Genomic DNA, 24,908 nt, shown 5'->3' on the forward strand with positions numbered 1-24,908 from the left:
TATAATATGAAGGAGAAACCAGATAATATAGAGGGAATAAGAGTAGTAAGCAATATTAAATACCTAGGTATCAAGGTAGATGATAGTAGGAATATGTTCAAAACACAGAAAAGTGAAATGATAGTTAAGGCACAAAAGCTAGCTAATCTTACATATTCGATCATAGAAAAAAGTTGTAATAAGATACTGATAGGGAAAACATACTGGAAAAGTGTAGCACTACCTTCTATATTATATGGAACAAATGTGATTAACTTAACGGAAACGGAAATAGAAAAGTTGCAGAGAATAGAGAATGGAGTGTATAGAAGGATGTTAGGGGGTGTAAAGAATACAGCAATTGTAGCCTTGAGAGGGGATGTAGGAGCATCTGCTATGAAAACAAGGGTAATGGATGGTAAGCTGAGGTACCTTAATAGCATTTTTAAGGGAGAAAAGGACCTACTAACAGCAATAGTCAATGATATGGAAGAAAAAGAGAGGAAGTGGTGGATGCATGTGAAGAAGTATGCTGAGGAATGTGGGATGGCGATGAGAGAAGTCAAGAGATGTACGAAAGAGGACATAAAGAAGAGAACAAGAGAATGGGACACAAGCAAATGGAAGAGTGAAATGGAGTGTAAGGAGAGTTTAATTTTGTATAAAAACTGGAAAAGTGAAATCAAGGAAGAGGAAGTGTATGACAATACATTTTCGTCAATTTTATTATTCAGAGCAAGGACAAACTCATTGGGCTTGAATATAAGACAGACACCAAGATGGAAATATAAACTGTGTATTCTGTGATGTAGAAGAAAATGCTAACCACTTTATATTATATTGTCCACAGTTTAGTGATATAAGAATAAAAGCAATTGAGCTCCAACAACCATACGAAGAAGATAGTGCACAAACAGTTGGAAAATTCCTTTTTTGTGAAGAGAATATTGAAAATAAGAAAAGTATACTACAACAAATGTGGATGAAAAGAGAAAAACTAGTGAAAATAAGGAACACACAAAACTAAAAGACACAGAGGCGCCGTTGTAAAGGCTATGCCTCACCCCAAATCCTGAACCTGAACTTTCTTTCGCCAACCAATGTGGTGGTGAAGTAACTATAGAAGAGTCTTTTTCTTGTTAAATATAGTATTTAGACTGGAATAAACATCAAAACCATTTGAACAATGCCACAAGGAAAATTCAAAAAGGGCCCTGCTAAGCCTGCGTCTCTGAAGAAGGGACAGAGACAAAAGCCTTTCAAAGCTAAGAGAAGTGGTGAGAATGGTGATTTAATTTTTTTTTAATTTACCGAACGTTTTAATTGCTTCGTATGTAGTGTAGTTTTACCTTTATTTTGTACCGTATGGGAGATTATGCAAAGCTTATAGGATAAGTTGGTCATTATGAATGTTTGGGTATTTATAATATTCTAGGTTCAAATATAATGTACTATAGATGAACTGTCTGGAACGTTTGTAGAAAAGCGTACATAAGTAGGCTCTGGCATAAAAATTGATGCCGAATCTCGTGTTACCTTGATTAGTGAGGTATGACCTAATAAAAAAAAAAAAACCCTATCCTAACCTTACCTACGTCTTTACCAGGATTGCTAATGCCAATCTGTTACTCCCAATTATCTCTTGTGAATATTTGGCTTGGGCGTATGTCGTTTTACAAAATAGCCCTGCTTCGGAAATAGTAGTTTCAATCCTACTTTTTGTACCGCAGTCCGCTAAATCAACTGTTGGGGTGTATGTATGATAGCGGCCACCTGTATGTATGATAGCGGCCACCTGTATGTATGATGACGGACGCCTAAGAAAATGGTAGTGTAAGGGGGGTTGCAGGGGAGAGTTAACCCTCCCCTTTAGGCAGGTAGGTAAGGACACGGCTTGTAGGTTAGTTGGTGTCCATTTACTATGCACAATGGAGGAACTGGCCGTTGATATACAAAGGCTCCCAACTGTTTTGCCAGAGTTGTATGGAGATCAAGAGGATGTGTTGTACCCTAAGGTAATGCTAACCAATTCCAGTAAGAAATCTCTTCATACATGATTGGCAGAAATTTGTTTGCATGAGTAGCAAATAATTTGCATAAAGAGCACATCCAGTCCAAAACAGACAACCGTTGTCTACCAAAAAATAAGAAGTTATGCTTCCATCTAGGCTGTGGAAAAAATGCTTGTCATTACCTCTGATTGTTTTCAGATTGGAATGAAATACCTGCCAGTGGTATGACTTATATAGACCTGTAGGTCTATTGGTTCCTTTTAAATTACGCAGCATTCATAGAGCCATGCGAGGAGCGTTAACAAAGTGACGGGACAAAGTTGTGTAAGGGACGAAAAAAACCTCCAAATCTATTAGAAATTTTATGAGCTTTATCAAATTTTTACATGACCATTTCTTGAATAATCAGTTAAGTAACATCATTAATTGTGGTTTTGAGATACACTACGTAACTTTTATTCGTTACAATTCTTTGATAGAATGCAAATAGAATGAACTAAGGCACTTGTCCTCCCATCTTCATACTTACTCCTTTTCTATATCATTAGATACGATAATTTCTTTTGATATCTCTTCTCCCATGCGCCATTCACGGGTACTTCAATGTACGATAGGGAAGAAAACAGTTTCTTCGGACATACTAGGTAAAGATTGGGTGATTAGCGAAGATACAGCACACTAGGTTAGGTTAGGGAGGAACGTGAGGTTTCAGTGCTTACTAGTGCTGATGATAGGGTAAAATTCATCTTCTGCTTATATAAAACTTCTGGTGGAGATGTATAGTATTGGCTAGTTACTGAATTATTCATATAATTAAGAATATATAGTTTTGGTATGCCAACATAGTATCCATATCTGTTGCTGTTTATTACATGTTATACTTTGTCTAAATGTGCTATAGTCTGTATACCTTAAATGTGTTACAGTCTGTCTACCTTAAATGTGCTACAATCTGTCTACCTTAAATGTGCTACATTCTATCTACCTTTTGCATATTACAACATGCAGTTGCAACAAAGACCAATTTATAAGTTGTCTGGGCCAAAACCAGGTAGTATATGGTACCCTAGTAGACGCTAGTTCAGCATGTTCTTGTAATTATCATTCATTATGATGTACAGTTTAAGAGCCTTTCTTTTCAATGTTTCCATTTTACATTTTCCCATCATTCCCAAGTTATTGAATATCTTATTAATGTTGGATAAAATCAAATTTTTATTTGTTCCAACACGAATACTTACCTCGAACTACTTTCTTTAGGAGTTACTGGTAATCTCCTCTCTATCGACCAGAGTTTTGCATATGTTACCCCCCCACCCCGCTTTCTAAGGAGACCTACCCCCGGCATTAAGGAATGTGCCCCGAGGGTAGGATCAAGGTAGGTCGCTGTCTGGCTGGGTCAGACTCATCATTAAGTTCTCTGGTCGTGCGGTGTACACACCTCGCTCTCTCTGTCGATCCTTTGTGTGCGTTCTAGTGCCCCACGTGTTCCCAGCGTGGCAACTTGCGTTTTCCAGTGTACTTTTCCCGAGTGTTCCTGTGCGTTCACCTTCCACCCGTGTGCTTACCCAGTGTTTTCATTGATTCCCTTAGTGCTTGTGTCGTGCGTTGTGTGCATTATGGAGCAAATCCATCGTTGTCCTGGGCCTAGAGCCGGGAAATCGTGTGGAGCGTTCCTCTCCAAGCCGGAAGTGGATCCTCACTCCCTTTGTTCCTCCTGTAGGGGAAAAGTTTGCTCGCCAGCAGATACGTGCCCCGAGTGTGTAGACTGGAGCGATATCCAGTGGGTACGTTACGGTACCAAAAAGAGGAAATCAGCGAAACGTTCCCCCAGGAAAACTAGTGTTTCCTCGCCGATACCATCACCCAGTGAGCGGTCCGACGAGGCCTCGGTTTCACCGTCCCCTACACAGAGTAGGGGACGAGGTAAGTCTAGTGTTGTGGATGAACAAGGCGTCCTTTCCCAGGAGCCCAGTGTAAGTGCAGTGCCAATTGCGGGCCCCTCTAGGGCTAGTGAAGGACCCAGTAGTGCGTCCGGAGAGTCGGCCCTTGTGCTCGGGGGGCACGCTTCCTCCGATGACCCCTTGTGGGGTAGTAACGCGGTCTCGGTATCACCGCCGCCCTCGTGGGCCTGTGCTTCTGGATCGTCGTTAGGGGGAGACAACCAGAGGAAAGTTCGACCTTCGGGTAACGATGCCTTCGGTTGGAGGCTCCCAAAGACGCCGGGTAGGTCACCCCTAAGGATGGATGTGACCCTGGATCCCTGGCTCCGTGGCATGGAACGTTTTCAGTCGTTCCCGACCCTCCCCACCGAAGTCCCCGATGACTTCCTCCAGCCCTCGACCTCTGGCGTTCAACGCCCGAAGAAGTCCCCCGCAGACCCCGCTACCAGCCGACACGCGGTGAACACAGTGTCGTCGGGTTCATCGGACGTCTATTCCTCGTCAGAGGAAGAGGTCAGGGTAAAACACCGCCGTCGGAGGGAGCGGTCCAGGAGCGAACGTTCCCGTTCGAGGTCGCATTCTCGGTATAGCAGAAAGCGCTCCCGCTCCCCAGGCCGTAAGTATAGGAGAAGTACATCTCCCGGTGGCGCCTGGATTTACGTATCGACTCAAAGGTGCTTTGTTCCCCAGACCGCCGGTCCAGTGAGCGATCTCCAAGGCTGCCGTCCTCTAAGCACAGCCTTGACCCTCGCGACCTAGCTCGCAGGAAAGACCTCTCTAGAAGGCATAAGTCCTCGAAGCCTCCGGTTCACCCCGCCCAGCGGGGGGAAACGCGCTTCTTGTCAGGCAGCCTGGCCGAACCAGCCCAGCTGGTGCGGCCTTCGGGTCGGAAGGAACGGTTCCCGCTGTCGGGTCAGCCCACGGGAACCGCGTCCTCGGCACCCAGAGCCTTAGGGCGTACGAGAGTTCCCGCTGAACCAGCGGTGCCTGCATTATCCCGAGCCCCTGGTGCGGACATACCCGCAGATGAGGTCCAGTACCTCGGCAGGACGGTGCCCCTGGCCCCAAGAGCTAGGCGTCCAGTCGGCGTGCCCGGTAACCCAGCTCCCCCGCCCCAAGCCGAGACCTCGGCTGACGGAGGGGAGGGTTCCCCAACGGAGGACTCCGCCTATAGGAGAGTGGTTAGCCTTATCAGAAGGCACCACAAAATAGCAGAACCTGCGGCTACGGATGGAGATTCCTGGAGGTCAAGCCTTCTGAGGATCATGCAGACTCCCTCCCAACCTAAGACGTCCCTAGCACTCCCTCTAGCCCGAGATCTAGTTCTAGGGCAAGAGTATGTCGACAAGGTAGTGGCCAGCAATGCCGAGCCCCCAAAACCCAGAGTGCCTCGAAATTGCTCCAGGGCCTCAGAACCCAAGGCAAAGTCTATGTGCCAGCGGGACGTCGCCCAGGTCCCTGTAAAGTGGAGTCGGCCGTAGACATCCTTAGTCAAGGCGTCTCAGACGATAGAGCCTCTTCGGCCCCAGTCTGTTTCTCGCCAGCAGAAGCCTCCATGATGGAGGAAATGTCGCGAGACTTAGTAAACGTCTCCTCTTGGCTGGACTGGTGGGCTTCCACTTTGGTGGGTGTACAAGCATCCTTCGACCCCGAGGACCCTGACCAGCAAGGCCTACTGAGGGACCTCATTACCTCCGGGGGTAAAACCCTGAAGTTTCTGACATATCAGTCTCTCGCTCTAACAGCTAACTGGGTTCTCCGTAAGCGAGACACTGTTCTAACGAAGGTGTCTCGGAAGGTACCAGACAGGGAGGCGCGAGCCATTCGCAGCCTACCCCTGTGGGGAGAGTCTTTGTTTCCTCTGAAGGAACTAGAAGCCATAATGGAGAAGGTCTCGAAAAAGAAGGAGGCTAACGTCCCCAGACCGACGACTTCTAGGAGACCGCCCTACAAGAGGTCCGTCTCGGATAGCGCCGCGACGCCCCAAGCCTCTTCCAGCACTACGAGGAGAGAGGCCCCCTCTTCCTCCTGGTCCACAACGCCTCAGCCCCCCCGCAGGGGAGCTCCAGCGCCCTCAAGCTCCTTCAGGTCGGGTTACTCCGCCTCTAGGAGAGGCAGATCAGGCCGCCCCTCTAGAAGAAGATAGAGTGGGAGGCGCCCTATCCCCGCCCAAGCCTCGGGTTGGGGGATGCCTCAGACAACATTGGCAAGCATGGAAGGCTCAAGGGGCAGAGCCTTGGACAGTGTCCGTACTAAAGGAGGGCTACAGACTTCCGTTCCTAACGGAACCACCCCCTCTTATTACGGCCAACCGGACAGAATGGCTAGCTCCCAAAGACCCGTTAAAGAGGACCGCCCTTCAAAAGGAGGTATCCTCCATGTTAGAGAAGGGCACCATGGAAGAAGTTCTTCTCCCAGGGCCAGGTTTCTACAGTTGCCTGTTCCTGGTGGAGAAAGCGACCGGGGGGTGGAGACCGGTTATAGATCTGTCAGCTCTCAACAAGTTCGTCAAGAAGACGGACTTCAAAATGGACACTCCGAAGTTAGTCCTGCTGTCCTTGAGTGAGAAAGATTTTATGATGACCGTCGACCTCAAGGACGCATACTTCCAAATCCCGGTCCACCCCTCGAGTCGGAAGTTCCTCCGGGTGAAATGGGGTTCCCAGATCCTGCAATTCAGGACCCTTTGCTTCGGTCTGTCAACAGCGCCCCAGGTGTTCACGAGAGTCTTCACGACTGTCTCAGTGTGGGCTCACGAACGAGGCATCCGCCTTATCAGATACCTGGACGACTGGTTGCTCCTTTCCGCCTCAAAGGTCCTCTTGGAGGAACAAGGGAGAAGTCTCCTCCAGTTTTGCAGAGATCTGGGGATCGTAATCAACCCGAAGAAATCAAACCTATCCCCGTCCACCAGAATGAACTACTTGGGGATGACATTAGACACCATTCGGGGAAAAGTTTTCCCTTCGGAGGACAGGATAAGAAACCTCAGGCACATCATTCAGCCGTTCCTGTCAGAACACCTCAGGAGAGCGAAAGACTGGCAGAGGCTGATAGGCCACCTGGTCCCATTGGAGAAACTAGTTCCCCAGGGGAGGGTAAGGCTCAGATCCATCCAATGGAATCTCAAGAACCTCTGGTGCCAGACGGACTCACAACAGGTGCTAATTCCAGTCCTTCCAAACACGAGACCCTCCCTGGAATGGTGGCATTGCCAGTCGAACTCCCTCAAGGGGATGCCCTTCGGGACCGGCCCTCCCGAGTTACTTCTGTTGGAAGGGGAGAAGCAACTCCACATCAATGTCCTGGAGTTGAAAGCAGTCCAGAAGGCGTGCCTACACTTCGCAAGTCTGCTAAAGGGAAACACCTTGGCGTTGATGTGCGACAACGCCACGGTAGTAGCATACATAAAGAAACAGGGAGGCTTGAAATCGAGAGAGTTGTGCGATCTCACCATAGAGATTCTAGATTGGGCAGAAGAAAATCAAGTGGTGATGTTAGCAAGGTTCATTCCCGGGAAGAAAAACGTTCTGGCCGACGGCCTCTGCAGAATGGGCCAGATAGTAGGGACAGAATGGTCCCTTCTCCCGGAAGTAGCCAAGCTCATCATTCAGCGCTGGGGTTCCCTGGTGATGGACCTCTTTGCAACAAAACTCAACGCCCAACTCCCAGTCTATTGCTCCCCTGTACCAGACCCGAAAGCAGCCTTAGAAGACGCCTTTCAGCACAAGTGGGACAATCTGGATGTGTACGCTTTTCCCCCTTTCACGTTGATAAGACAAGTGCTCAACAGAGTAAGGACCGCCCGAAACCTAAAGATGACTTTGGTAGCGCCCTGGTGGCCGGAGAGAGAGTGGTTCGCGGACCTAAAAGACCTAGCGAGTCAACCGCCGTGGCCTCTGCCCGCTAGGTCAGACCTTCTGCACCAGCCTGACTTTCTCAGGCTCCTCGACAACCCACGCTCCCTTCGTCTTCACGCCTGGAGACTATCGAGCGGCTCCTGAAGAAGGAAGGATATTCTTCCTCCACGGCTAAGAGAATGTCTCTATACCTGAGAAAGTCGTCAGCTGCGGTATACCAGGCAAAATGGGCCTCCTTCACGAAGTGGTGCTCTGAGAGGCACATTAGACCTCTTAAGGCCTCTGTCCCAGACATAGCAGATTTTCTGGTGTTTCTTAGGGACAAGGTAGGAATGTCAATTCCAGCCATAAAAGGAGTTCGAGCCGCCTTAGGCCAAGTCTTCCTCCTGAAGGGCATCGACCTGGGGGCCTCGAGACACATAGCGATTCTTGTCAAGAGTTTCGAGCAATTTTGCCCCCCACAGGCGAGTAGGGTGCCCCAGTGGGACTTAGCCAAGGTCCTGAAGATGCTGTGTCGTCCCCCCTTTGAACCCTTGAAGGATATCGTAGACAGATCTCACCCTCAAGGCCGTCTTCTTGCTGGCCTTGGCGTCCGCTAAGAGAGTGGGAGAGATCCATGGTCTATCATACGACGTTTCTCATTCAAAGGGGTGGAAAGAAGTATCCTTCAAGTTCGTGCCTTCTTTTGTGGCCAAGACTCAGAACCCAGCAGTCTGGGACCCAAAGTTTGAGGGTTTCTCAATTCCTGCCATCCCTAAGACAGGCAATGCAGAAGACTTGAAATTATGCCCGGTGCGAACAATTAGGAAATACCTGGAAAGAACAGCGCATCTCCGACCAGGCATCAAGAGCCTCTTCGTTTCCACAGGTATTAATAAGAAACAAGTTTCCAAAATCGCCATTTCCTTCTGGTTGAGACAAGTTATCGCCAGAACCTACAAGGAAGATGGCATAGCAGTGCCAGGCACTCCCCGGCCTCATGACATCAGGGGCCTGAGCACCTCCTTAGCATTTGAGAAAAACATGGCAGTGGGGCAGATCCTGCGAGCAGGTACTTGGTCGAACCAGTCAACCTTTACTGCCCATTACCTCAAGGACTACTCAAGAAAATCCTTGGACGGGTTCTCCATCGGAACAGTCATCTCCGCCCTCCAAGCGGTGTAACGGTAAAAACCCCAGGTGCGATCAAGACTAGCGACCGGTAGGCACAAGTGCGGTTTCCTACCTCCTACCCAGTTGCTTACTTGCCTCTTCGGGGAATACCGACTTTTCCCATAAGATAACACATTCTTCACGACTACGCTCCTGGAAGGAACGTCAAAAGAAGTTTTCCAAAGGGTGAGTACTTAGACACTAACGTGAATTTTTGTGTAGTTGCCCTCGCATCCGCTTTCTAGTAGGTCCCGTTATCCATAGGCCTCTTGGCCTCCACGTCCCAGGTCAGGGGGTCAGAATAGCACTCCCGCCTCCTAAAGTGTAAGTCTCCTAAAGAAAGTAGTTCGAGGTAAGTATTTGTGTTGGAACAAATCAAAAATTTTAATTAATTTTTATTTTTCCTAACATACTTTCCGAGAACTACTTTCGGGTAATGCCCCTCCCTTCCTTCCCCGAGTGCCTCTCTTCCCTTGCTAGCATTGTGCTAATTCAATAGAACTTAATGATGAGTCTGACCCAGCCAGACAGCGACCTACCTTGATCCTACCCTCGGGGCACATTCCTTAATGCCGGGGGTAGGTCTCCTTAGAAAGCGGGGTGGGGGGTAACATACGCAAAACTCTGGTCGAGAGAGAGGAGATTACCAGTAACTCCTAAAGAAAGTAGTTCTCGGTAAGTATGTTAGGAAAAATAAAAATTACTCAAAATTTTTGATATTTAAGCAGAAAATTTTATGCTGAGTAGTGTACAAGACTCGGAAAAAAAATGTCACATGTCAACAAACAAAAAATTATCTCATAATATTAATATCTGAGTAATTAACCCAAGCAATTATGACAAAAGTCTTACAGATGAAATGTAAAGAGGAACGTTTCAATTCGTGAGATAAAACAAAAATCAATACAGGGATCATGTTGGTAACTATAAGCAGCTTTTGAGAATTTACTGAATAGTTTATATAGGGCAGATATCTTTTTAATGGTTTAACTGTAGGCTTCTAAATCTGGATAAATCTTGATTATCGTAGTTTTAAACCCTTCATTTTGATGTTACATATCTCAGCTCACTGGGGCCATGACGAATGTCAAAAGCATTGGTTTCACAAAATAAGTTCTATATAGGTTAGCTTAGGCTTAATTCAAGGCTATTGTTAGTTAATTTTAACTGGTCCCCATAGCTTAGTCTACAATATACCCTTTTGACTGGAAATTGATATTTCCTCTGGTTATATGCCTCAAGACATGTGATTTTATAACATTTACTCCCTTCCAAGTCGATGTTTTCATTTCTTGAAATCATAAGGTTCTACAGACATCTCCTACTAGTCTCTATCTGTTGGGTGGACATAGCCTACCTTCCACTCGACAGTCAACCATTGTTTACCTTGGTAAAGTTTAATAACCATTCCAGATTCGCTGAAGTCACACTCAGGGTTGTATAGTGTAGAAAACTACAAAATACTTTAAATATTTGTGATTTTTTTTATTCACCAGGTGCTCTGTTCACAACAGGCTTAGTTGCATTAACCATGCCTCACCTTATTTAACAGTGCACTCGTATCTTTTACTGTATAACATCTACATTCACTTCATAATAAAATCATATTGTGTTATAACTTCTCCATTTTTCAATATTAATCTTACCCGATAATCATGTAGCTGTCAACTCTGTTGCCGACAGAAATCTACGGTCGGGATACACCAGCAATCGCTATACAGGTGGGGGTGAACACCACAGCGCCATCTGTGGTCAGGTACTCCAGTACTTCTTGTCAACACCACCTCAATTTTTCCTCTGTCGTGCCTCCGGCTAGACCTACATGGATACGCTGTTGATTCTGGAGTTATTGCTCACGATTTGGTGATGTATTTGCTCTAGAGTTTAGCCTTCGCTATTCAGGAAGCTATATCATTAGCTTAGCAAGTTTTTGGAATTAATTTGCTTTAATTTTTTATTTAATTTTGGTACGAAGAGAGTATGAACTCTCTTTCACTTTTAAATGGCCGACCCTTCCCTTAGACGGAAGTGTTGGTGTCGAAGAGAGTATAGACTCTCTTAATTTTGCTTAACAAAGTTATAGATTTATTTTATATCTCTCCGCCTTTTATAGGCCTCTTTGATTAACTTCCTTTTATTATAAACTTATTAAAATTAATTTTTATATTTGTTTATTTTCGACCTTTCCTAATAGTAGGCGGTCTTTTCTTGAACCGAAGTTAATTAACATTGAGCCCGTCATTTCGTTTTTACCTGTTAACATATTATGCTATTTTAATGTTTTTGAAAGAATTTCTTTGATAGTCTTGTACTGTTTTCAAAGTTGAACTAACGTTTTGTTTTGTCTCTGCAGTTGTTGACGTTCAGAACGTTCAACTTGCGCTCTATCGTTACGATAGAGAGAGAGTCTATCACGGTGTCACGTTGCAGTAAGAGTAATCCGATTCTAGCGTTTTGTTCATTCTTTCTTAGCTTAAATGGTTTTAATTCTAATAAAGGAACTTTTTATTTGGGAAACCTTTCAGTTTTTTTCCTTTAACAATAATATGTTTTAACAATATATATAATTGGGCTCTTCTCTCAGGTGCTAAGTCAAGAGAGAGAGAGAGAGAGATAGAGACGGAGGGAGAGAGAGGAGGATAAACGTTTCGTTCAAGCGGGTAACGTTGTTATCGTTTTTGCTCTTCTCCCTAGTCTCTTTAGGGGAAGAAGGTAAACGTTTCTAGAGTTTTATTCTTGTTCTCAGGCTTTATGCGGTGAGAGATTTTAAACGTAGTTTATTTGATCTAGTGTTTAGTCTCTTTTCCAGCCACTGAATTATTTATCTTTCATTATGTTTTTCTGTTACATTGTAATACTGTTTTCGCAATTACTAACTTTTAATGAAGGATAGAATTGCGTGTTTCAGGTACAAACCACTTAAAGTTTCGAGTTCAGTGAAATAAGTGCAAACAGAAAATCAGAAGTGATAAGCGCAAAGTGTTACAGTGTTGCGTTCGAGGGTTCGTCTGTTCGTGCCAGTTGTTCGCCTAGTCTGGGACCTCTTACAAGCTCCCAAGCCCAGGGGAGAAGTAATGTCGAAGGACTTATGGGTTCAGCAGGCCTTGATCGACGAACAGACGTTTCCCTCCGTGGTTTCGGGTGTAACCAACTCACGTAGCCGACGTGATCACCCCACCCACACAAAGACGAGAGAGCCCATTTATTCCTCGTCTGCGGAAGAGGTTTCTCGCAGAAACCATGGACCAAATCTTGCAGCTTTTAAGTGCAAGTCGGTCCCTTCCGCGCAAGTCCAACTCCTAGGTGGTGCCATTAGCACTGGGTCAGTTCGGACTTGCTGCAGTACGACAACTGCACACCTCCCAGAGAGGCAAGGTGGTATCGCAACAGACAGTAACTCCGTCTGTTGCCGCACCAGCTGTTTTAGACCCTCAGTTTCAACGGACAGTAGCTCCGTTTGTTGTTGTCTTTCTTAAACTCTAGTGGTCTATGCTGCTGACAATGCAGTCTCAGCTTGCGGTGTTGATGCAGGAGTTTCAGGCAGAGAAGGTTAACACACCTCCTCCTGCGAGCGCTCCTCCACCTCTACGCAGTCCAGCCTGCCAGACGTATGATGTTGAGGTTCCTCAAGCTACCTCCATGCGTGAGCTGCCGCATTGGGAGTTGCCAGATACCAGCTCTGTGCAGCAACCTCCACTTTCCTTGAGGCAGGAGCCTCTTGCCACGCGGCAACCTCCTCAACACTTGAGGCAGGACCCTTATGCTTTGCAGCAACCTCCTCTACCCTTGAGGTAGGAGCCTCATGCGTTGCGACTACCTCCTCCATCCTCGAGGCAGCAATCTCTTGCGGTGCGACAACCTCCACCATCCTCGAGGCAGCAACCTCAACTCCACCTCTGCGCAGTCCACCCTGCCAGACGTATGATGTTGAGGTTCCTCAACCTACCTCCACGCGTGAGCTGCCGCATTGGGAGTTGCTAGATACCAGCGCTATGCAGCAACCTCTTGCGTTGCGGCAACCTCCACCATCCTTGAGGCAGCAACCTCAACTCTTGCGGCAGCCACCTCCACTCTTGAGGCAACCTCAACTCTTGAGACAAGAGCCTCAACTCTTGAGGAACCTCATGCTATGAGGCAGCCGCCTCAACGCATGCAGCAACCGCATTCTTCACAGCATGAGCCTCTCTCTGTGCAGCGTCCTCCTCAAACCATGAGGCAGGAGCTTCATGCTATGCGGCAATGGGCTCTCGTGGCATGGTTGGTTTCGACCTGGCCTTTCATTAGAAGGGGCTAGCGTTCGATCCCAAGTATGAGGTAGAAATTTATTTCTATTTGAACACGATGTTGTGTTGATATTTATCCATATTGACTCATTAGGGGTAATTTGAATGAATTACTACCAATTGTGTCACGTGGTGGCCCGGGGAAACCTGGTAAAACTCGCTGGTAAAGAGACTGATGTCTCACCAGGTAAATCCTCGGACAGCTAGATTAGGGTCAGGTTCAGATTTCCTTTTAAGAATAAATAACCGCCTCAACCCATGAGGCAGGAGCCTCATACTATGCGGCATCCTCCTCAACGCATGCGGCATAAGCCTCATCCCTTGCAGCTTGAGCCTCTTCCCATGCAGCATGAGTCTCATACCATGCAGCATGAGCCTCATCCCATGCAGCATGAGCCTCATCCCATGCAGCATAAGCCGCACGCCATGCAACATGCTCTGCTTTCCTTACAGCATGCTCTACATACAGCATGCTCTGCATACAGCATGCTCTGCATACCTTACCGCATGCTTCTCAGTCACACATCTTTGGTTGTTGCCAACTCACTAGACTGTCAAGCAGTTTCATAACGTTGCCTTCTAGTCTGCTGCTTTTGCACCAGTGAAACCCTCACTGAGAGAACTTAGCTTTTCTCGGATATGGTTCCTGTAGATGAGAAAGTGCTATTCTCCCTCCTTCTGATTTTCCCTTGAGGACTCTGTCATTTGGAGAGGAGCCTTTAGCTGCTTAGCCTCCTATGGACTTTTATTTAAGCATAGCATGCTTCCAGGGAGGGTAATGGTTCCACTTCAGTCGCTAACCCCGTCTGTTACCACACCTGCTCCCATAGACCTTGAGCTGTGTTGCAAGACATGCAGTCCAAGCTTAGTCCTTGTTAGAGGATTTTTTGTTTACGGAGTCAGTGTGTCACTGGGAAGACGTTCAACAACCAGCAGAAGTGACTTGTTGTGACGCAGTGCGGCAACCTCAGCAACCCGATAAGGAGTTGTCTGTACGACCCAGACAGTCTAGACAGCTTCGGGTTGTCACTGTACTTCCTCGCTTCCCCATGGTTGACAGTTCACAGACTGTGCAGCAGTACCATGATCTTGTGTCCGGCTCCGTCAGACGACTAGCTTTTAAGAGCTCCCACAAGTCGTCGCTGTCTGGAGATTCTCAGATGGACTATGGATCTGACCAAGGAACTGGGCCTCCTGGTCAATTTTGAGGAGTCCCAGCTCGTCCCATCCCAGACCATTGTCTACCTGGGTATGGATCTTCAGAGTCGAGCTTTTCGGGCTTTTCCGTCGGCCCCAAAGATATACTAAGCCCTAGATTGCATCCAGAGCATGCTGAGAAGGAACCGATGCTCAGTCAGGTAGTGGATGAGTCTAACAGGGACACTTTCATCGCTGCCCTGTTCATCGAGTTAGGGAGACCCCACCTCCCCCCCTTCAGTATCATCTAGCGGCTCACTGGATAAAGGACATGACGCTAGAGACGATCTCAGTTCCTGTTTCCGAAGAGAGGAGGTCTACTCTCACGTGGTGAAAGAACAGCTTTCTTCTCAAGGAAGTCTACCTTTGGCTGTTCAGAAACCCGACCGCCGTCTCTTCTCTGACGCATCAGACACGGGCTGGGGTGCGACTTTGGACGGACAGGAATGCTCGGGAACATAGAATCAGGAGCTAAGGACACTTCACATCTATTGCAAGGAGCTGTTGGCGGTTCATCTGGCCTTGATAAACTTCAAGTCCCTCCAGCTTAACAAGGTGGTGGAGGTGGACTCTGACAACACCACAGCCTTGGCTTACATCTCCAAGCAGGGAGGGACTCATTCGTGGAAGTTGTTCTAGATCGCAAGGGACCTCCTCATCTGGTTAAAAGATCGAAAGCTAACGCTGGTAACGAGGTTCATTCAGGGCGATATGAATGTCATGGCAGATCGCCTTAGCCGGAAGGGTCAGGTCATCCCCACAGAGTGGACCCTTCACAAGAATGTTTGCAGCAGACTTTGGGCCCTGTGGGGTCAGCCAACCATAGATCTGTTCGCTACCTCGATAACCTAGAGGCTCCCGTTGTATTGTTCTCCGATTCCAGACCCAGCAGCAGTTCACGTGGATGCTTTTCTGCTGGATTGGTCCCATCTCGACCTGTATGCATTCCCGCCGTTCAAGATTGTCAACAGGGTACTTCAGAAGTTCGCCTCTCGCAAAGGGACACGGCTGACGTTGGTTGGCTCCGCTCTGGCCCGCGAGAGAATGGTTCATAGAGGTACTGCAATGGCTGGTCGACATTCCCAGGACTCTTCCTCTAGGAGTGGACCTTCTACGTCTACCTCACGTAAAGAAGGTACATCCAAACCTCCACGCTCTTCGTCTGACTGCCTTCAGACTTTCGAAAGACTCTCAAGAGCTAGGGGCTTTTCGAAGGAGGCAGCCAGAGCGATTGCCAGAGCAAGGAGGACATCCACTCTCAGAGTCTATCAGTCTAAGGGGAAGTCTTCCGAAGCTGGTACAAGGCCAATGCAGTTTCCTCATCCAGTACCACTGTAACCCAGATTACTGACTTCCTGTTACATCTAAGGAACGTAAGATCCCTTTCAGCTCCTACGATCAAGGATTACAGAAGTTTGTTGGCAGCGGTTTCCGCCACAGAGGCTTGGATCTTTCCACCAACAAAGATCTACAGGACCTCCTTAGGTCTTTTAAGACCTCAAAGGAACGTCGGTTGTCCACTCCAGGCTGGAATCTAGACGTGGTCCTAAGGTTCCTTATGTCATCAAGATTTGAACCTCTCCAATCAGCCTCTTTTAAGGACCTCACATTAAAAACTCTTTTCCTCGTGTGCTTGACAACAGCTAAAAGAGTAAGTGAGATCCACGCCTTCAGCAGGAACATAGTTTTTCACATCTGAAACGGCTACATGTTCCTTGCAGCTCGGTTTTTTGCTAAAACGAGCTTCCTTCACGTCCTTGGCCTAAGTCGTTCGAGATCCCAAGCCTGTCCAACTTGGTGGGGGACGAACTGGAGAGAGTACTTTGCCCAGTTAGAGCTCTTAGGTACTATCTAAAAAGGTCATAACCTTTACGAGGACAATCAGAAGCCTTATGGTGTGCTATCAAGAAGCCTTCTCTTCCAAGGTCTAAGAACTCAGTTTCTTACCTATTCAGGCTCCTGATTAGGGAAGCACATTCTCATCTGAAGGAAGAAGACCTTGCTTTGCTGAAGGTAAGGACACATGAAGTGAGAGCTGTGGCTACTTCAGTGGCCCTCAAACAGAACCGTTCTCTGCAGAGTGTTATGGATGCAACCTATTGGAGAAGCAAGTCAGTGTTCGCATCATTCTATCTCAAAGATGTCCAGTCTCTTTACGAGAACTGCTACACCCTGGGACCATTCGTAGCAACGAATGCAGTAGTAGGCGGGGGCTCAGCCACTACATTCCCATAATCCCATAACCTTTTTAACCTTTCTCTTGAATACTTTTTATGGGTTGTACGGTCGGCTAAGAAGCCTTCCACATCCTTGTTGATTTGGCGGGTGGTCAATTCTTTCTTGAGAAGCGCCGAGGTTAAAGGTTGTGATGAGGTCCTTTAGTATGGGTTGCAGCCCTTTATACTTCAGCACCTAAGAGTCGTTCAGCATCCTAAGAGGACCGCTACGCTCAGTAAGAAAGACGTACTTAATAAAGGCAGAGTAATGGTTCAAGTCGTCTTCCTTACCAGGTACTTATTTATTTTATGTTATTTTTGAATAACTAATAAAATAAAATACGGGATACTTAGCTTCTTTGTTAACATGTATGCTGGTCTCCACCCACCACCCTGGGTGTGAATCAGCTACATGATTATCGGGTAAGATTAATATTGAAAAATGTTATTTTCATTAGTAAAATAAATTTTTGTATATACTTACCCGATAATCATGATTTAATTGACCCACCCTTCCTCCCCATAGAGAACCAGTGGACCGAGGAAAAAATTGAGGTGGTGTTGACAAGAAGTACTGGAGTACCTGACCACAGATGGCGCTGTGGTGTTCACCCCCACCTGTATAGCGATCGCTGGCGTATCCCGACCGTAGATTTCTGTCGGCAACAGAGTTGACAGCTACATGATTATCGGGTAAGTATATTCAAAAATTTATTTTACTAATGAAAATAACATTTTTATGTTAACTTCTTTCTGTACTTTTTAAATATTTTGTAATTGTAGAAGTTTCTTTTAGTTTTAAAATTATGTCATTATATGTTTATCCTGCATAAGCCTGATGGAATACTGTATTTGTATTTAACTGTATAATACAATTGCCTGAACAAACCATTGATTGTATATGCTGTTACAGTGAAAGTTTCTCCTTCCAGCAGCATTATCTAATAACTATCATTATATGTATATACAGTACACATACTGTAATGATTATTAATTTCAGGTAAAACCATCGCACCCAAGAAAGCAAAGGCCATCGAAAACATGATTGTGCAGAAGCAGCTGCAGAAGGCAATTAATGCAAGCATCGAACAAGAGATGAAGGAGCGGGCTTCAAAGGACACAACTGGTTTCAAGGTCAGTAATTTCATGTGGCTCAGGCATGGGTACTGTATTTACACTATTGAATGCTGACGTTTGTTCCTACGTGTATACAAGCTTTCGCCCTTTAACATAGGAAGGCATTCTTCTTCACTCAAGGGGTTAACTACTGCACTGTAATTGTTCAGTGGCTACTTTCCTCTTGATAAGGATAGAAGAGACTCTTTAGCTATGGTAAACAACTCTTCTAGGAGAAGGACACTCCAAAATCAAACCATTGTTCTCTAGTCTTGTGTAGTACCATAGCCTCTGTACCATGGTCTTCCACTGTCTTGGGTTAGAGTTCTCTTGCTTGAGGGTACACTCTGGCACACTATTCTATCTTATTTCTCTTCCTTTTGATTTGTTGAAGTTTTTATAGTTTATATATGAAATATTTATTTTATTGTTACTATTTTTAAAATATTTTATGTTAATTGTTTCCTTTCCTCACTGGGCCATTTTCCCTTGGAGCCCATGGGCTTATAGCATCCTGCTTTTCCAACTAGGGTTGTAGCTTAGCAAGTAATAATAATAATAACAATAATCCATTCATATACCAAGGCACTTCCCCCAATTTTGGGGGGTAGCCAACATCAAACAAATGAAAAAAAGGGGACCTCTCTACGTTCCTCCCAGCCTGACAATGGACTCAACTGAGTTCAGCTGGTACTGCTAGGATGCCACAGCCCACCCTCCCCCATTATCCACCACAAATGAAGCTTCATAAAGCTGAATCCCCTACTGCTGCTACCTCCGCGGTCAACCAAAGCACCGTAGGAAGCAGCAGGGCCTACTGGAACTGCGTCACAATCGCTCGCCATTCATTCCTATTTCTAGCAAGCTATCTTGCCTCTCTCACATCTATCCTCCTATCACCCAGAGCTTCCTTCACTCCATCCATCCACCCAAACCTTAGCCTTTCTCTTGTACTTCTCCCATCAATTCTTGCATTCATCACCTTCTTTAGCAGACAGCCATTTTCCATTCTCTCAACATGGCCAAACCACCTCAACACATTCATAGCCACTCTAGCTGCTAACTCATTTCTTACACCCGTTCTCACCCTCACTACTTTGTTCCTAACCCTATCTACTCGAGATACAACAGCCATATTCCTTGGACACTTCATCTCAAACACATTCAATTTCTGTCTCTCTGTCACTTTCATTCCCCACAACTCCGACCCATACATCACAGTTGGTACAATCACTTTCTCATACAGAACTCTTTACATTCAAACCCAACCCTCTATTTTTTACTACTCCCTTAACTGCCCCCAACACTTTGCATCCTTCATTCACTCACTGACGTACATCTGCTTCCACTCCACCATTTGCTGCAACAACAGACCCCAAGTACTTAAAACTGATCCACCTCCTCAAGTAACTCTCCATTCAACATGACATTCAATCTTGCACCACCTTCCCTTCCCGTACATCTCATAACCTTACTCTTACCTACATTAACTCTGAACTTCTTTCTCTCACACATCCTTCCAAATTCTGTCACTAATCGGCCAAGCTTCTCTTCCTCGTCTGCAACCAGTTACTGTTCTTAGTATATATTAATTTGATTGTTTATTATTTCTCTTGTAGTTTTTTCTTTCCTTCAATGGGCTATTTTTCCCCATTGGAGCCTTTAGGCTTATAGCATCTTGCTTTTCCAACAAGGGTTGTAGCTTAGCTTATAATAATAATAAATGCTTATTGGACCAAGGCAAAGTTTTATTGAAGTTCCTGGCAGGTAGAGATCAAAGTGAAGAGGTGGAGAGTAATTGGACATGTAGCTGAAATTCCATAAATCAATCGATGAATAAAAGGAAAACATTGTAGCTGGAATGAGACTGCTGGCGAATAAGCAATAAAGTTGAAGAAAACTCTTTTGAGCTCGCTGTCACAGAAAAGTAGTCGAGTTCTGAGGTCGCAAGATTTTGTTCGACGCTCAGTAGAATGGGAAATTAAGTATGATGTGAAAATATAAGTTTGGGGATTGAGGACATTTTTAAAAAAAAAAAAAAGGAAAAAATAGTTGCCTTAAGATTTTTGAAGTTCAGTCAAACAATGAGTTAACGAGTGTGTAGCAAAGGAATTGGGGGAGATGTGAATAAATTCCTAATCTCTCTTTCTTATTAAAATAAAGTTTGAACAGCTGTTTTTGAAAGCCGTCCCTTTTAAACAACTTTTTGAAAGCCATCCAGTATAGACAAAACTGTTTTGAGACCTGTCCTGTTTGAAAATAACTATTTTGAAAGCTGTCCTATTTGGATAAATCTATTTAGAGAGCTGTCCTGTTTGGACAAGACTTTTTGAAAGCCATCCAGTTTAGACGACTTTTTTGAGACCTGTCCTGTTTGGTAATAACTATTTTGAAAGATGGCCTATTTGGATAAATCTATTTAGAGAGCTGTTCTGTTTGGACAAGACTTTTTGAAAGCCATCCAGTTTAGACAAGACTTTTTTGAGACCTGTCCTGTTTGGTAATAACTATTTTGAAAGCTGCCCTATTTGGATAAATCTATTTTGAGAGCTGTTCTGTTTGGACAAGACTTTTTGAAAGCCATCCAGTTTAGACAAGACTTTTTTGAGACCTGTCCTGTTTGGTAATAACTATTTTGAAAGCTGCCCTATTTGGATAAATCTATTTTGAGAGCCGTCCTGTTTGAACAAGACTATTTGAAAGCTGTCCAGGTTGGACAAGACTTTTCAAACCAGCTTTTCTAGGAGAAGACACTCCAAAATCAAACCATTGTTCTCTAAATTATTGGGTAGTGCCATAGATTCTGTACCATGGTCTTCCACTGTTCTTGCTTGAGGTACACTTGGGCACACTGTTCTAATTTATTTCTCTTCCTTTTTTTTTTAATGTATAAAGATCAATTTTAATGTTAATATTCTTAAAATATTCTATATTGTTGTTCATTACTTCTCTTGTAGCGTAATCATTTCTTTATTTCCTTTCCTCACTGGGCTATTTTTCCCTGTTGGAGCCCTTCGGCTTATAGCATCCTGCTTTTCCAACTAGGGTTATAGCCTAGCAAGTAATAATAATAATAATAATAATAACAATAATAACATCAACTTGCTCTGAAGATGTGCACCCTATCACACCATAACTTCATGGAGAGTTTCTGTATGTAGCACCACCAACCATCATTGTTATCTTTCCCTAAACTATGTTTGGTTATTCGCCATGCAGTAAGGTATGACAGGGTTCATTTCCTCAGAGTGAGGTGTGCCAGGAATTCCTATATCCAACATTAAAATAAACTTGAAATCTAATTATTTTTTAACAAGCCAAGACTCATTTCACACCAAAATACAAGTTAGGTATTAAGAGCTCTTGGAGGGACACCAGTAACGTAATAACTCGGGAAATAATGACAAATACCCCAAGACAAATGTCTCAAAAAGAATTCAAAGTATTATGAAACTATTATTATTATTATTATTACTTGCTAAGCTACAATCCTAGTTGGAAAAGCAGGAAGCTATAAGCCCAAGGGGCCCCCAACAGGGAACATAGCCCAGTGAGGAAAGGAAAAATAAAATATTTTAAGAACAAAAACAATATTAAAATAAATATTTCTCAAATAAACTATAAAAACTTTTAACAAGATGAAGATAATTAGATAGAATAGTGTGCCCGAGTGTACCCTCAAGCAAGAGAACTCTAACCCAAGACAGGGGAAGACCATGGTACAAAGGCTATGGCACTACCCAAGACTAGAGAACAATGGTATAATTTTTTAGTGTTCTCCTCCTAGAAGAGCTGGTTACCATAGCTAAAGAGTCTCTCCTACCCTTACCAAGAGGAAAGTAGCCTCTGAACAATTATAGTGCAGTAGTTAACCCCTCGCATGAAGAGGAATTGTTTGGTAATCTCAGCGTTGTCAGGTTTATGAGGACAGAGGAGAATCGGTAAAGAATATGCCAGACTATTCGATGTATGTGTAGTCAAAGGTAAAGTGAACTTTAACCAGAGAGAAGGATCCAATAGAGTACTGTCTGGCCAGTCAAGGGACCACAGAACTCTCTAACGGTAGTATCTCAACTAGCCTGAGAAGTTCTTGGAAATCAGGTAAGATTAAGTAAAGCAATGGTTTGTAAAGTTATTATGCATTGTAAATCAGGATGTATAGCTTGTGACAGAAGATTGGTATTTGTATTAAGTAATTTGCTACTTTAGTCCGTATTTAAAATTTCTTTGTAATTTAACATGTTCACCTTATGTAAGTACTACTTTGAATAGATATAACTATGGGATTTGGATCTTAAAGTCTGTTGCTTGGGGCATAAGTCTGTCCATATATCGCTCGCTTGCGACAACGTCATAACTCAAAAAAATGTATTTTTGAGTTATCCATATACAGTGAACCCTCGTTTATCGCGGTAGATAGGTTCCAGACGCGGCCGCGATAGGTGAAATTCCGCGAAGTAGTGACATCATATTTACCTATTTATTTAACATGTATATTCGGACTTTTAAAACCTTCCCTTGTACGTAGTACTGCTAACAAACCACCCTTTAATGTACAGAACACTTAATGCATGTACTACAGCACCCTAAACTAAAACAGGCACGAATATTAAAGGCGATTTTATATCATGCGTTTCCTAAACACGCCAAAAAGCATGATAAAAAATGGCAACCAATGTTTTGTTTACGTTTATCTCTGATTATAATGAAGAAACAAACGCATTTACACATCTGTGTATAGGTTAGTTTTTGCATTGATTATATTGATTATTCAGTACAGTATGTTGATTTGGTTATTACTAATGTTTTACCTTAATTTTTCTTAGGACTTCCAAATGAAATGTTTTTCTTTATGACGCTGCCTGAAACGACGGCGTCATAAAGTACGCTCAGTAAACAAACTAAGGAATTTAACGTGCATGATGAAAGTGATAAATAATGATATTACAGTAAAAGCTTTTATAAAATATGTTATTACAAATATTATTTACCGTATCTATATAAAATCATACATACGTAGCAAAGCAGGAAAACAATCTACGAGAGAGAGAGAGAGAGAGAGAGAGAGAGAGAGAGAGAGTTGTTTTACATACGTAAATGTAAATTTTAAACAGAAAAAATAGCCCCATTTCATATAAAAAAGATTACAAATATTTTACTTTATCATATTACAGTAGTCTGTATAATACTGTAAAGTTCAGTACAGTATGTTGTTGTTATAGTCGTAGCGATGAAATTCTCACGAAACAAAAACACGCCATTTGATTACAACAGCTGATTCATTTTCTCTCTCTCTCTCTCTCTCTCTCTCTCTCTCTCTCTCTCTCTTCGTGTTATACAATACTTACATTTAGATGAAGAAACTAAAATTAGTTTTCTTAGTGTCAATTAAATACGAAACAAAAAAATTAGGCCGAGTCTACATCCATTTCAATCATAGCTAAAAATACGGCATCCAATTTCATCAGCAAACCACTATTTTTTGGGAAATATCATTTTATTCTAGAAAATTGCCACTCTTTAAATAGTTAATTGCACATTAAGAAAGCCTGTACTTTTGTTTTTAAATTTCGGGTGTGTTTTAAAAATCGAGTATTGTTGACTTCTTTTTGTTTTACTTTTGGCTGTGATTAGATCAGCTGTCATCTAGCTGCCGCTCTTGAGTGTGTACGAATACACTAACAAAGTATCGTTTATACCATTTCTCAACTTATTCAAACCGTCTACAGTATACAGTTGATATTACATAAGCACCAATGTGTTATAACCTATCAAATTTTTTTGTTTATTACATTTAAACCCCCCTCCATCTCTCTCTCTCTCTCTCTACCTCTCTCTCTCTCTACCTCTCTCTCTCTCTCTCTACCTCTCTCTCTCTCTCTCTCTACCTATCTCTTTCTCTCTCTCTCTCTCTCTCTCTCTCTCTCTCTCTCTCTCTCTACCTATCTCTTTCTCTCTCTCTCTACCTATCTCTCTCTCTCTCTCTGTGGGCTACTTTTCACTACCTCCCATTCCTTACCTCTCTCTATCTCTCTAACAAATGATATCTTTGTTGTTCCTCAAAGTCTCATTTATATTGAAAATCAGTCATGATTCAATTTTCCTTACTTTCTCCAATCTCGCACCATCGGTCACATCGCGGTATTTTCGATATTTCCGGAAAATCCGCGATATATGTATATACATGGGTTATGAAAAAAATCCGCGAAGTGGTGAATCCGCGATGGTCGAACCGCGAAGTAGCGAGGGTTCACTGTAGACATATTCATCTTCAAATGCTGATTTTTTTTTTGGCAAAAAAGTCATAATTGTTGCTAAAAAATGGATCGCTAGAGCCCGCTAAATGTCCTAACGACATACATTAATATGATAGTGTTTTAATTGATTAAAATGGCTCTCCTGAAAAATAGCTATTTTTGAGTTATGACGACGTTGTCGCAAACAAGCGAATTATGAGGTAGAAGGAAAATCCAATTTGCAGTAAGAATTTCAAGTTGAAGAAGGTGGACAACATAGTAAGCTACTTTGAAAAATGGGTATAGACAGGAGCTGAAAATGAGTTACAAAGACCCTTTAATATTGCATACAGTACACCATGCTAGGTACTGTATGCTGAATACTATTTCCATATGTGAGGAGTATATAATGCAGATATAAGAAATTACACTGTTGATGTTTTTTTTAATATATCTGCTGGGCAAAAACATTACTTTTTTCAAGCGTAACTTTGGAACTTTTGTAATAATTGTTGAATAAGATATATTTTAATAGTGAAATTTAAAGCTTTGCATGTGTTCCAGTCATATTTATAATTGTCTTTGCTAAATTTAAAAGAATTTACTTGAAATTATTACTTGTAGCAGCTGTATGTCTAATATTTTTTTCCCCCTTTTTCAGCTTTTCAAGAAGGAAAAGACCGATGATGGCAGCAAGAAGAAATAAGGGAAATGATTTAGTTAGAATTTTAGATTTTAAGTATTGTGTGACTGGGAATTTTCCTAGAATTTGCCAAAATGCTGTACAGGGCAGTATTTATTTATTACTGCATGGGAATACCATCACTATTTTTGTGCAGAGATTTTAATTTAAAATAACAAAAAACAGATACTTTAGTGTATTATTGAGCCTTTAAAAATTAGTAAATGGTCTG

The 24,908-nt window shown here is 43.7% G+C and overlaps 1 protein-coding gene across 1 annotated transcript; it reads left to right on the top strand.

The window, feature by feature from the left end:
- Positions 1-1,050: 1,050 nt before the first annotated feature.
- LOC137628893 (UPF0390 protein zgc136864) lies at positions 1,051-24,863 on the top strand. The gene is made up of 3 exons (XM_068360154.1): positions 1,051-1,256; positions 17,643-17,776; positions 24,656-24,863. Exons 1-3 carry the CDS (start codon positions 1,166-1,168, stop codon positions 24,698-24,700), a joined length of 270 nt encoding a protein of 89 aa, XP_068216255.1. The 5' UTR covers positions 1,051-1,165; the 3' UTR covers positions 24,701-24,863.
- The last annotated feature ends 45 nt before the right edge of the window (positions 24,864-24,908 follow it).

Source organism: Palaemon carinicauda, chromosome 36 (assembly GCF_036898095.1).
Source record: "Palaemon carinicauda isolate YSFRI2023 chromosome 36, ASM3689809v2, whole genome shotgun sequence".
NCBI classification, from domain to species: domain Eukaryota; kingdom Metazoa; phylum Arthropoda; class Malacostraca; order Decapoda; family Palaemonidae; genus Palaemon; species Palaemon carinicauda.

What these genes read in the sequence shown, in the direction of transcription:
- LOC137628893 (XM_068360154.1), top strand. Translation starts at nt 1,166, where the DNA reads ATGCCACAAGGAAAATTCAAAAAGGGCCCTGCTAAGCCTGCGTCTCTG. An exon ending in TTTCAAAGCTAAGAGAAGTG is followed by an intron (nt 1,257 to 17,642) that starts GTGAGAATGGTG and finishes TATTAATTTCAG; the next exon opens with GTAAAACCATCGCACCCAAG. An exon ending in AGGACACAACTGGTTTCAAG is followed by an intron (nt 17,777 to 24,655) that starts GTCAGTAATTTC and finishes CCCCTTTTTCAG; the next exon opens with CTTTTCAAGAAGGAAAAGAC.